The sequence below is a fragment of the Mandrillus leucophaeus genome, unplaced genomic scaffold, assembly GCF_000951045.1.
Source record: "Mandrillus leucophaeus isolate KB7577 unplaced genomic scaffold, Mleu.le_1.0 Scaffold13, whole genome shotgun sequence".
NCBI lineage: Eukaryota > Metazoa > Chordata > Mammalia > Primates > Cercopithecidae > Mandrillus > Mandrillus leucophaeus.
The window spans coordinates 8549534-8562802 of record NW_012101254.1 but is presented as its reverse complement, the minus strand read 5'-3'; the positions used below and the strand labels follow the sequence as shown (position 1 = coordinate 8562802).

The 13269-nt window shown below is 34.0% G+C and overlaps 1 protein-coding gene across 1 annotated transcript in view; it reads right to left on the bottom strand.

The window, feature by feature from the left end:
• ATAD2B (ATPase family, AAA domain containing 2B) overlaps window positions 1–13269 on the bottom strand; it is a 197442-nt gene that overhangs the window by 48080 nt on the left and 136093 nt on the right. The window contains exon 20 of the mRNA XM_011972741.1: window positions 1099–1284. Coding sequence (XP_011828131.1) covers window positions 1099–1284 — 186 coding nt within the window. The remainder of the gene's footprint in view (window positions 1–1098; window positions 1285–13269) is intronic.

Genomic DNA, 13269 nt, shown 5'->3' with positions numbered 1-13269 from the left:
TACATTTAATGTATTTTCCTTACAAAAAGCAGTAAATTATACAAATCTATTTTAGCAAGATAATGAAAGCTGAAACATAAAAGAACTCAGTAAACAAAAACTTTAATCATAAAATTCTAAATAATCAAGATTTATATTATAGCATTTAAAACATGTAAATCTTTCATATAAACATCATTCCTACTTTGTCTCCTGGGAAAAATATTTCTAAGCATTTCTAAAGGAGAGTATTTCAAGACCTCGTAAGCTCGGGGTATTAAAACAATTTTTAAAAAATCAATTTCACTCAAGTAAGATGATCTACTAATTTTTTCTGAATCGACTGTGATTTTACCTTAGATATGAACTCAAAGTTAGATTTCTGATTTGAAAAATACGCATATTAGAAATAACATTCAAGTTAACATGATGCTATCAATGAAAGAGCTGAAAGGTTAAATCTCATCAAATGACCTCACAGATGATAAGGATGAGAAGGATATAACTGATAGTGATATAGCCACAATTGTCTTAGAAAGCTAAGTAACCCTTTTCCAAAATGCTTGAGACTAGATGTGTTTCAGATTTCAAACGTTTTCAGATTTTAAAATATATGCACATATATAATGAGATTATCTTGGGGATGGGACCCAAGTCTCAACAAAATTCATTTAAGTTTCATAAAAACCTTACACATATAACCTGAAGGTAATTTTATACATTTTTAATAATTTTGTGCATGAAACAAAGTTTTGACTGCAACCCATCGAGTGAGGTCAGGTGTCAAATTTTCCATTTGCGGCTTCATGTCAGTACTCAAAGAAGTTTCAGGTTTTGAATTTTTTAGAGATGCTGAATCTGTATATATACATGTCAGGTTCTGTTCTAAGCATAAATTATCTCAATCTTTATAACAACACTGTGGAATACCACTATACCCAAAAAGAAACTAAAACTTAAAACAATAAATAATTTTCCTACATCACACAGCTAATAGGCAGTTACACCCAGGATATAAACCCTGACAGTATTGATTTTATAATAATTAAAAGGTATCCAATTTACAGGGTCAACTATTTTAGAACAATAAGGAAAGATAAATACTTAATCAGTTCTTACCTCTTCAGGCAGTTCACTGTACATGGTTTCAGAGGTAGACAATAAAAATATAGGTGAAAATGATGGTATATCTTGTAGCAATGTCAGAAAAGTTGCTCTCACAGTTTCACTGACAGCTTCCCACCAATCTCCAATGTGAGGCATGTAAACAATACTAGGTACTGTTCTTCGAGCTTCACGAAAAATCTGATTAAGGAAAAAAACCAGCATTAAACAACTCAAATTGATTATTCTAAAGTCTACCCAGTAATCTCCAAATATATGAAATGTGTCAGGCCTATTACAGTCATTAGTTTCAGCCTCAAAATTTAAGTTCAAGAAATGATACACAAGCCTTACACAGCTTCAGTCTACCCTTGCTCCACAAAAAAAAAGTACGTTTTGCCCTTTAATTATTCTTATTCAGTATATATTAACAGTGGAAGGTATCAAATTGTTCCACTTATCTAGCATGTAAAGATAATAAAGCAAAATACCACTGTAAAATATGCTGCAAATAAAGAGATAAATATACACCTATGGCACTCATGCGATATCCATAAACTTTACACAAAGAATAACAACACAGCTTACGTTTTTGAGCACCTTGACTAAAATCATACAATATATAAATTAATCATTTTAACCAAGATGTACCACCCTAGAGCTTAAAATTAATGAACTACCTGCTGAACCAGTCATTCACCTCCTCCCATTATCTTAGTTCAATATTTTATAAAATAGTCACAAAATACTCTAACTTACCTAAAGAGCAAATGATTAGCAAAGAGCTCTGAGACACTTCCATTGTTGGAAAATACAAAATGAAGTTTTCCCCAGGTGTTAAAGAGTCTTAACCATAGTTTCAATCACGCTCTACCAACACAACCAGTAGGGACCAGGTTGGCTATTAGTAAGCTGCCAAGCTGAATTAATGCCCCTTACTTATTAAGTCGACAGTTTAATATCACACCAACAAATTCTGACATGTTAATAGGACATTTCTCATTATCTTTAACAAGTTGAATTATAAAAATCTTTCTTCCATTTTGAGAATTCTATTCCTAAAATGCTCTACTTATTTTCCCTTATTTTTAACACATTTCAATTAGCCTATGTAATATACAAGATACAGAAATAAGAACTAAGCTGGGCACTGTGGCTCACACCTGTAATCCCAGCACTTTGGGAGGCTGAGACAGGCAGATCACTTGAGGTCAGGAGTTCAAGACCAGCCTGTCCAACATGGTGAAATTCCATCTCTACTAAAAATCCAAAAATTAGCCAGGTGTGGTGGCACACACCTGTAGTCCCAGCTACTCAGGAGGCTGAGGCAGGAGAATCGCTTGAACCCAGGAGGCGGAGGTCACAGTGAGCCGAGATCGCACCACTGCACTCTAGCCTGGGAGACAGTGAAACTCCATCTCCAAAAAAAAAAAAAAAAAAAGAAAGAAGAATTTAATATTTAAAATTATTGGGATTATCAGAAACTATCCTAAGAATCAAAACTATTATTTTTCTTTAATGAGTAAGCTTACCACTTACATACATTTCTTAAATAGTGTATTTTATACAGCTTTCAACCTTCTGTGTAAAATAAAAGATACTGCCAATTGAATAATAAACCAGTTGAAAGAGGCTCAAATAGTAATTGGAAAAAATGTAGATGTTATGATCACTCACATCAAAAGTAATATTTGCTCCTTCCCTTCCTTAATATTTGCATATCCACCAATCCAGAACAGTTGTACAGTACAACTCCTTCAGGACTCTCAAATTTTGACCTTTTCTGCAAACACGTACCCTCCTATCCTGGATCTTGGAAATCCAAGGATTATTTTTTTCCAAAGTTCTTGTAGAAAATTCATAAGAGAAAAACAAGCATAAATATTGGCAAAAGGAAAGAACCATGCAGAAGCACAAAGGCAACTGAGGCATTTATTTAAAAAAAAAAAAAAATTACATGCCACCCAAATCAGGCATGGTTACATGGAAGACAGTGACCAACTCCTTTTGTCACTTTACAGTTCCCCACTCTGTGCTGGTAAAACAAGAGATAGTCAGCAAAGAAAGAAAGGTGATCATATGAAAGACTAACCAACTATAGGTTACTAAGAAACCTCACAAAGCCAATCACTTAATTCGGCCATGCAAGCTACCACATACATGCCCAGGGTATGAGAGAAGACAGGAAAACATGCCTTTAAAAAAAACAAAATTTTGCCTTTGATTTTAGTACTTCTAGGTTAGATTTTCCAGGAACATGTGCTGAGAACATCTAGCCATTAAAAAATATCAAAGAGGATGAGCAAAGCAACAGAAGGTTAAGTGATAATAATTTGACAGAGTCAGAGGTTAACTACAGGTATCTTAACTGTATGTGCAAGGGTGAACTACATACAATCATCACCAGCTCTAAGAGGTGAGGTTTGTTTTTTTGTATTTCTTTTTTTCCTCCAATTGTCTCAAAATTAACATGATATTGAACTCAAATTGAACATGATAGCGTATTGACCCCATTTAAAAATTTAGAAATTTTTCCACATTTCCAAAAAATTTCTTATTTTCATCTCATCTTCTCAAAATCAACAAATTGAACGTGACATCCTACTAGTCCAATAAAAAAAATCTGGAGGCTTTTTACTTCCAAAGCTTTTAGGAAAATGTCCTTCTTGACAAAAAAAAATTTAAACTATATTTGAAAACTTACTGGGGAAAAAAAATCAGGCAAGTCTAAGATGAACATGGAAAAATAAAAAGGCTTCGCCTTTCTGATCTATGAGTGTATAATTACATGAATTGAGAATTAACCTAACTACATGAAATACCAACATCTATGAAATATTTTTGTAATTTTTCTCCTAAGCCTTTAGAGGAAAACCATCCTTAATTTCTAGAAATACTAAAAAGCACTATTAAAACAAGCTTTCTTTTTAATTCCTTGTTCTATGTCATCTCAGAATATTAAAATAAACTTTTATATTTTCTTTAGATCTATAACCAGTCTGTTCTAATTCCCATTTTGTAATAAAAATTCAAAAAGAACAGAGTTTGAGAATAGCATTTAAAAATTCTTAGCATATAAGCAATAGGAAAAAAAAAAGTTTAATCCTAGTATGATTTTTTTCTGCAACATAAAAACAGCTCTTGAGCAGTTTGCTGGTAACTTTTAAAGTGTGGAGTAAAATACACTCTGTGAAATCAAATACTAGATAATTCAGAGTAGAAAAATATAGCCTAGTTTCAATGAAGCTGCAACTGGCTTGGGAACAAGTGATGCCATTTGAGAACTAGAAAAATACTCACCTATAGGGTGTCTTGGATTGGTGGATGTGCAAGGTGTAGTAGAAAACAGAAAAACTGTTATAGAAAAAAAAAAAAAGACAGTAGGCCAAATTACTGAACCAACCGTTTCAAAATACCTCTGACATGACCAGCACTCTTGCACAAGTAAAATGAACAAACACCAGCATATGTGAACTGTTCATTTTGATTCTTTATTACATTATACTGCATTTCCTTCTGACCTCCTTCTTGCCACAGACATTATAAGGACCTTAGATAACAAATTTTTTAAAAACTTTCTTTATTTAAAAAAAATCACAAACTACTTCCTCTAAATATTAAAGATATTAAAGGCAAAAATCAGGCCACCGAACTTAGAAGTAGCCATCCAAGGAAGCAGTCATGATATAAACTGCACTTACAGTTACAAGAGTTCTAATCATCTCAAAAGCTAAACTTTGAAGTCAGCATTTTAGCCATCAAATTAAAATGTTCCGTCCATGAAAATTTAGTGTATTTTTAAGAATTTGTAGTCCCACAACAAGCCATTTCCCTTAGAAAGTGAAAACTATACAATTTTTAAACCCAAATGTGAATGAAGCAGAAAGCTCAAAGCCAGTATCACTTTTACCTGCCTAAAGAGGGCAATATAGAAAAGAAACAACTTTTGTCATCAAGAAACTTCCAGAACTTGTCTCAGTCACTTAATAGTATTATAAATATATTAAAATTATAAAACACAGGTAAAAGAAAAATGTTGGGACCTACAACATCCTCAATGTTTATAAAAATTAAAAGGCACTAATAAGTTTAATTCTTTGTGCCATGCTATCAGAAATTATTAAAATAAATAATATCTTTGCATTGCTGGTGGCTTTATTCCATTTTTATCCCTTTACTCTATCTATTTATATTCCCTTTATCTAAGATTTATTGAGAATCTCTTGTGAAAAGAAAGCATTGTCTGGATTCTAAAGATTCAGGGTTCAATAAATAAGGTACAAATTTCTTTACATGCACACAAAATAAGCCTGTTATAGAACACATCTGTACTAGTTACTGAACTATGGTAGTAACACAAATTAGCATTTTATGAAAATTAAATCACTTAAATTCTTTTTCTTTTTCTAATATTTTCATTCCCTAAGGACTTCAAGAATTTCAGTAAGTATGATACACTCCAGGTCAGGATAATTTAACTTGTCTACAACTCAGAAAAAAAATTATTTTTTAAGTGTTGCTATGGAAAAACTCAGATATCCATGTGAGCAAACACAAAAGCATCCAAAGTACACACAGACTCCTACAGAGAAATCCAGAAATCTATAAGCACAAACACAAGAGCAGCCAAAGTATACACACAGGTAAGTACATTAATGCCTTCAAGCTATTCAACCAAAAAGAATTTCCCCTGGGAAATTCTAGATAACAATTTCTCTCTGGGGAAATAAATGCATTTAAATTTTCACCAAGAAAAGACCTTATTCACCTTTTGAAATTATTCCCAACACCACATAGTACCTAAACTCCAAAGCTTTTCAGACCATATATAAATGCATTAATTGAATCAAACCTGTCTAATAATTAAAAAGATAAAATACAGCACACTTATCAGTCCCTTTTTTCCAAACCAACAATAGAAATATACAGGAGGCAAAAAATTATATTTGAGGATGTCAGAAAAGGAGAATCATAGTTTTGTTTTGTTTTTTAAGAGTGTTAATACCAAAGGTCTTTTACTACCAATATTAACATCTCCTGCCTTGCTGTAGGACTCAATAATTACTTGTGAACTTAAGGGGGCAACCATAAATTTTCCAGGCTATACCAAGGGTTCTCATTCTCCTTCCAAAGCCCTTGGAAGACTGTGAAATGCTCAGTGACATATGTGTGTACACACACACACACATGCGCATGCGTGCACATTTGTTTCAGTGATAAATGTTGGACTAATGTCTAGTGACCAGCTAAAGTACTATAGCTCAAAGTGAGAGCTACTGAAAACCTAGAATAGTAATATCTGAGATGCATTTTTACAAAGTACAGATTCCTGGGACTCATTCCAAATTGAGTGAATCACAATCTATGGGCGTGGAGCCAGAAAATCAGAAATTTGTATAAGTACACTCAGGTGATTCTTATGCACACTAAATCTTAAGAAACAATAAGAAAAACATTGCTTTTTAATATAGTAGACACTAACTCTGCCATTTTTTACTCCAACTGATGATATTAATCAATAGCTGAGTCCGTCAGAAGGAGAAAAGAAAGTTCTGTCACGTATATTCCTGTGCATGTATGTTTTAAAGGACAGACATAAAATGAAACATGATCCCCACAATACAAAAAATATCAAGTAGGGGTCTCCCACCTTACCACATATATACATACAGCCCTTTAAAAGTGATTTAAGATTCCCTTTAAGACTGCCTTTCATGTTCATGTTACACTACTAAATACCAAACTTAATTGATATTAGGTATTTTAGAGCCTGGGGAAAAGAGAAAATATGCAAGAATAACTTACCAGACTAAACCCTTATACTACACATCGATCTAGAGAGAGAACTCTGAGTACAGGAGGACTAGCTCCCAAGAAAGGTGAAGCAAAAAGGAAGAAATGAAAAGGAATACAGAAGAAAAGATAATCTTTTTCAATCTTTCCAGTGTTTCACCACCTGACTCATGCACTCTCATCCCTACAGCTTTTGTACCCACTTATAACCTGGTTTGCCAACCTCTACCAATTATTTTAAAATTCCTCTTACGTTACATAACAGCTTCTTTTTGCAGAATTTGTTAGCAAAGACAGTGTTATATTTATGAATGTAAAATAATTTTAAATATGCACTTAAGACACATATAATCACAGATTAGCCAAGACATCCGGTCTCTGGCCAGTGTTGCAGATAGAGTGTGGGTGTCTGCTATCACGACTGCACTTCATGGCTCAGGTCCTGGCAGACTGACTATCTAGGAGGAGTCACTCTAGAGTAAGCTCGACTTCTAACCCAGAAGCTCTTAGGTATACACTGAGAAGATGAGAAGCCTTAATGTACTAGAGAAAGTGAAATACAACCAAAATGATAGTGAGTTTTTGTTTTTCACTATCAAGTGACACCTCTCTCCTTCCCACCAAAACAAAACAGTAGTAAAAGACAAGAAGTGTACAAGAGACCAGAGGATGTAGAATTCAAAGTTGGCCAAGCAGGATTCTGAAAGACGCCATGAAAAACATCAGAAAAAAGAAAAGAAAAAAAAAACCCTGTAACATCAATATATAGTTCACTACAATGCTTCCTAAGTGTTTCCTTACCTTTACTTAAATAACATTAAACCAGTAATGTTTGTGAATATATATACAAATTAGCCATAAGGAACAACTATAAACAAAAATAAAAAAACCTTTCTCACTTTGAAAATATTTCTCTTGGCTGGGCACAGAGGCTCACGCCTAGATTACAACCAGCACTTTGGGAGGCAAAGGCAGGTAGATCACCTGAGGTCAGGAGTTCAAGACTAGCCTGACCAACATGGTGAAACCCCCGTCTGTACTAAAAATACAAAAATTAGCTGGGCATGGTGGCGGGTGCCTATAATCCCACCTACTAGGGAGGCTTAGGTAGGAGAATCGCTTGAACCTGGAAGGTGGAGGTTGCAGTGAGCCGAGATCACGCCATTGTACTCCAGCCCAGACAACAAGAGCAAAACCCCGTCTCAAAAAAAAAAAAAGAAAGAAAGAAAAAAAAGAAAGAAAAGAAAATATTTCTCTTTTAAAGTGATTTTTTTCATCTTTAGTTTGCTCGATATAGTCAAATAAAAACTTCAAAAAAGAGAATTTTCCAAACAGTATAGCATAAACTAAAAAGGCAAAGTTCACACATTTTCCAATCTTCCAGAGTCCTTCTCTCCAAGTCAAAGCAACCATATTAACATTTTTGGGGGATACTTGCTTTTTTCACTAATGTCATCTTCATTTTTCCGAATCAGCCCATGTAAATCTACATCATTCGTGTTAACGGCTAGACAGTATTCCTCTGTATGTCAAGATACACCATAACTAATTTTAGCTGGTCCCACGTGAAGGGATATTCAGTTTGTTTGCCTTTGTGTTTTGTGTGGCAATTACACATGACACAGTGATAAATATACTTGTTCATTTAGCATTGAATACTTGTAGCTAACATATCTTTAGGAAAAATTCCTAAACATAGAATTTCTGGGTCAAAGGGTATATGCACTTGAAATGTTATTTTCTTTTCTCACACTACACCAATGTGGTACTTGAAATTTTAAAAGACGGTGCCAGATTACACTCCAAAAACATCAAATAAATTTACATTTCCATTAAGTAAGTATGAGCATTCCACATCTCCAACGGGGCATTATCAAGCTTTTAAAGAAACACACACACAAATCTGATACTTTATTTTCACTTAAGTGAAGCTTAGAATCTTTTCACATTTGTTATTGGTTGCTTTTTCTTTTCCCCCATAAATATCATGTTTCTACTTTGCCAATTTTTATATTAGATTGCTATTCTTTCTTCTTACTGATTTTAAAGCATTTGTCCATATTTAGGAAACCTGTTCTCAACATACCTGCTACAAATATACTTTTTCCCAGACTATATGTATTAATTTAAGGAATGCTTTCTGTCATGTGTAAATATAATCAAATTCCTTCATATCTTTATGTTTTCTAGCTTTTGTGCATTGCTTAGAAATTACTTTCACACATAAGATAATAAATACACTGACCTTGTGAATTTTTCCAGTACTTTTATAGTTCCACTGACCATGTCGAGTTCATTTTGGGCTATAGAAAAAGGTAGGAAATCCTAGTTTTATTTTGTTTTGCTTTTTCCCCTATTGGAGGAACTTGCTAGTTTTCCAAGACCATTTGGTAAATAATCCATTTCTTTCATCTACTGATATGAAATGTCATCGCCATTGTGGTCATCACCATCAAATTCTACTTCTACAAAAGTCTTAAGCATGAATTGTCTCTTCTAATACTTTTGTCTATTCTTGCACAGGCACACATTCTTTATTACTGTAACTCTATTACACCCTTAAAATTTTGGTAGGGCCCCCAATGACACTTTTTCCTCTAGAATTCTCCTTGCTAGTCTCATATTTATTTTCTAGAAGAAACACAGAACTCTTTTTTTTAACTTCTCTCCCTAAGTCTTGAGGAGATTATAATTGGAACTTAATTTATACATTAATTTAGGAAAAAAACCTCACAGTCTTTGAACTTAAAGCCTTACCATTTAGTTGTAAGCAGTAGCAGTGGCAGCAACGGTAGTAGTAATAAGCATGAATATAACTAACTTTCATTGAGGACTATATGTCAAGTGTATTTGATAACCTCATGGTGTCATCTCTGTTTCACAGATGAGAAAATTAAGGCTCAGAGTGTTAAGCTACTTGCCCAAGGTCACAACCACAACTGAGATTTTAGTCTGCATAATTTGACTTGAGTCTACACTCTGAATTAAATAAGTTTAACACAGTAATTACAAACAAGGTGTGCTTCTTCCTCTAAAGCTCCACATATTAACACATTATCATTAGTATGAAAACACCATAAGTATTCTAGCCAGGCATGGCTCTCTCTACGAAGATGGCACTGTGAAGTATTCACTGAGATATGCCCATCCCAAATCCCCAGACTTTCTTGTTCCTATATAGTGGTTCACTCCCAATGCAGAGATCTGCAGCAATGATCAGATCATGGGAGCTGAGAGTAAGAGGTGATGAGAATATTGACATTTAATTGATATCTAAAGCAGAGAAACCATCTAAACTTTGCTATTTCTTAATATAAAGATTAATAGTGTGTACACACACATGCACACACATACATACACTAGAAGTACATTCACATATGGAGTTGAATGCTCAACAGGTTTTTAACTGCCCAAATACATTTGAAATTTATCTATGTAGAACATTCCAACCCTCCTGCCTCAAAAGAGTCGATCAGAAGACTGAAGATAACAAACAAAATTCTTGGCTTTTGGTTTACCAAATAAGCTTCTGAGTTCTCAAGGTAGAGATTTTAGTTTGAGACAACCAAATTTTGAAGTCTACAAGCTTGGTTTGAGACCCAAATGCCAAATCTCTACAGATATATTTACTTCTTTGGGAGGCCAAGGAGGGCGGATCACGAGGTCAGCAGATCAAGGCCATCCTGGCTAACATGGTGAAACACCATCTCTACTAAAAATACAAAAAATTAGCTGGGCATGGTGGCACGTGCCTGTAGTCTGAGCTACTCGGGGGGCTTAGGCAGGAGAATCGCTTGAACCCTGGAGGCGGAGGTTGCAGTGAGCTGAAATGGCGCCACTGCACTCCAGCCTGGGCAACAGAGTGTGACTCCATCTCAAAAAACAAACAAACAAACAAACATATATTTACTTTAGGGATATGGGAAGAATACAAGAGACTAGCCCACCTCTGGCCTCCTTAATAAAGATGGTTTCCTCCCCCCGCCAAGAAGAAGACTGATGATACTATGAAAGGCAGAGAGCATTCCTAGCGGGAGGCTTCTCTGGCCTTTGGGTTGGGAAACAAACAAACAAGGTATGTCTTTCATATAGTCAACTGTCCCCCCCACCAGCAACTTTTAGTTTTCTTCTCATAGTCCCTTCATACTGTTTCTGCTAATTCCTAGGTAAACTTAGTTGCTATTTTAATTGGGACCTCTTCTTCTATTATATTTCTAACTTATTATAGTATTATAAGAGAAAAGTATCATTTTAAAACATTAACTTTGAAAGTGTCCACCTTACGGAATTCCTTTATTGTCTTTCATCATTCTTTAGTTGACACTGTAAGTTTTCCATATAATTAATCATATCATAGGCAAATGCTTACAAATTCAATGTATCCTTTCCAATACTTGTATCTCTCAATGTCTAACTGAATTAATCTTACATGCTTTAGTAATGTTATATTACTCTTTTGTTGCGCTACTAGATTTCATTTGTAATAGTTTCTTTGTGATCACTGCTTAAATGAGATTGGCCTACAGTTTTATTTTGTATTTCCCTGAAAGATGTGATATTGTTGGTTTTGCCAATTTCATAGCTTTCCTCCTATTCCTATGCCTTGGAACAGTTTGACTAGCATTAAAATGATCTTATCCTTTAAGATTAAAATAATTCACCTGTGAAACCATCTATGTTTAATGGCTTTAAGATACGTGCTGAATTTCTTCTTCCACAGTGATTTGTTTAGAGTCTCTCCTCTCTGGGGTCAATTTTGTTGATTTATATTTTTCTACTAAATCATTTGGGTTTATTTTAAATGGTACTGAGTAATTCTCTTACTGCATACAACCTGCAGTAATTTTGTCTCTCTAAAAAGAAAAATACGAGTAAATATATAAATCAACATTATTGGAAAACACATCCAGGATGAGTTAAATGTGTCAAACTGGGAGCAAAATACTGGAGGATAGCATTTAATTCAGGGGTTTTGGAAAAAGAAACCTTTAAATAGGGCTTTAAAAGTGATAAAGTGCTGGTAGAGTGTTCATATCCAGAGACTGTGAGTAAAAGAGAAACTAAATCAATACTACTATGAATTGTTTAAAAAATGCATATTTCTTGCTACAATGTAGGAAATGGCCAATTATAGTATATTTATTATTTGGAAAACATAACTGGGAAAAAAACAACAAAATTGTGTGAAATGTTTTAAGTGTTACTACTCCAGTTATCTAACTCTAAAAGTAGGCTAAGTAGCAAACTACAAAGTGGCATTCCTTTCTCTAATTTATTTATTTGAAACACTATTATTCAAACATTTAATGACCACTATCAGCTGGACACCTTGTCAGAGTTACAAAAATGGCTTAGATATGGTTCCTTAGCTCAAAAAATGTATTACCCTCATCCCTAGTTTCAATATGACATAATATATCCATGGTTATATATAACAACCTCAAGAAATATAAACAGCCCCACTAGAACTTTGCTTCACAAACCAGTAAATATAAAATAATTGAAAGTCAAATATCAAACACACAACTATCAACACAAATATCTGTAATTTTTGAACGGCTATCACTATTCTAATATGAATATTAAATTCTGATATCTCAAACTGGGTATCATTTCCCTTTCTATGATAAGGCTCTAAGAAAAGACAAAAGTCTGAAACTGCTCTGACACCACAGCTTTGAACAGAGGGTCAGAAAAAGGCAAAATAAACTCCCTTTCTACATACAATGCATAATGAAACAGGGTATTAAAATTTCAGTAAGGAAGATCATGAGAAAGACAAAGAGCTCACCTAAAAAACTGTATGCATCAAAAGGATCCTTTACACTAATACTAGAATGCTAATGAATAACCAACAAAAAGTTAATATTCATATCATACTCTGAAAAATCTTATCTGTAAACACTACACACTAGAAATATTACCAAAATATAAGCAATAAGAAAGTCAGAAGTGCTCTGATGTGATACAAACCTACCTGTGCACATGATTCCTCAGGTGTTTTGGCACTAACTGAATAAAGTGCTGGGAGATCTAGTCTATGCACAGAGAATCTTTCTAGAGTGTGCAAAAGTGCTGGAGCAAGGTGAGAAGTTTGACCTGAGCCCCGTTCTCCAGATAGCAGTAAGCGTGGCCTGTATGAGGTTGGCTGATGATACGGTGACCTGTAATACATGTAAGACACAATTATTTCAAAATCATACATTCTGAAGATAAATATGAAATATCAGGCAAAATTTTTACATTAAAACAATTTAACTCAAAATTAATAGAACTTTCCTATATTATTTTAGTACAGTGATTTATTTTTTCATTAATTATGGTTTTAAAATGTTGGTACCTCTGACCATATTAATAACCAAGATATAAAAGTATAAAATCCACTTTACAGGC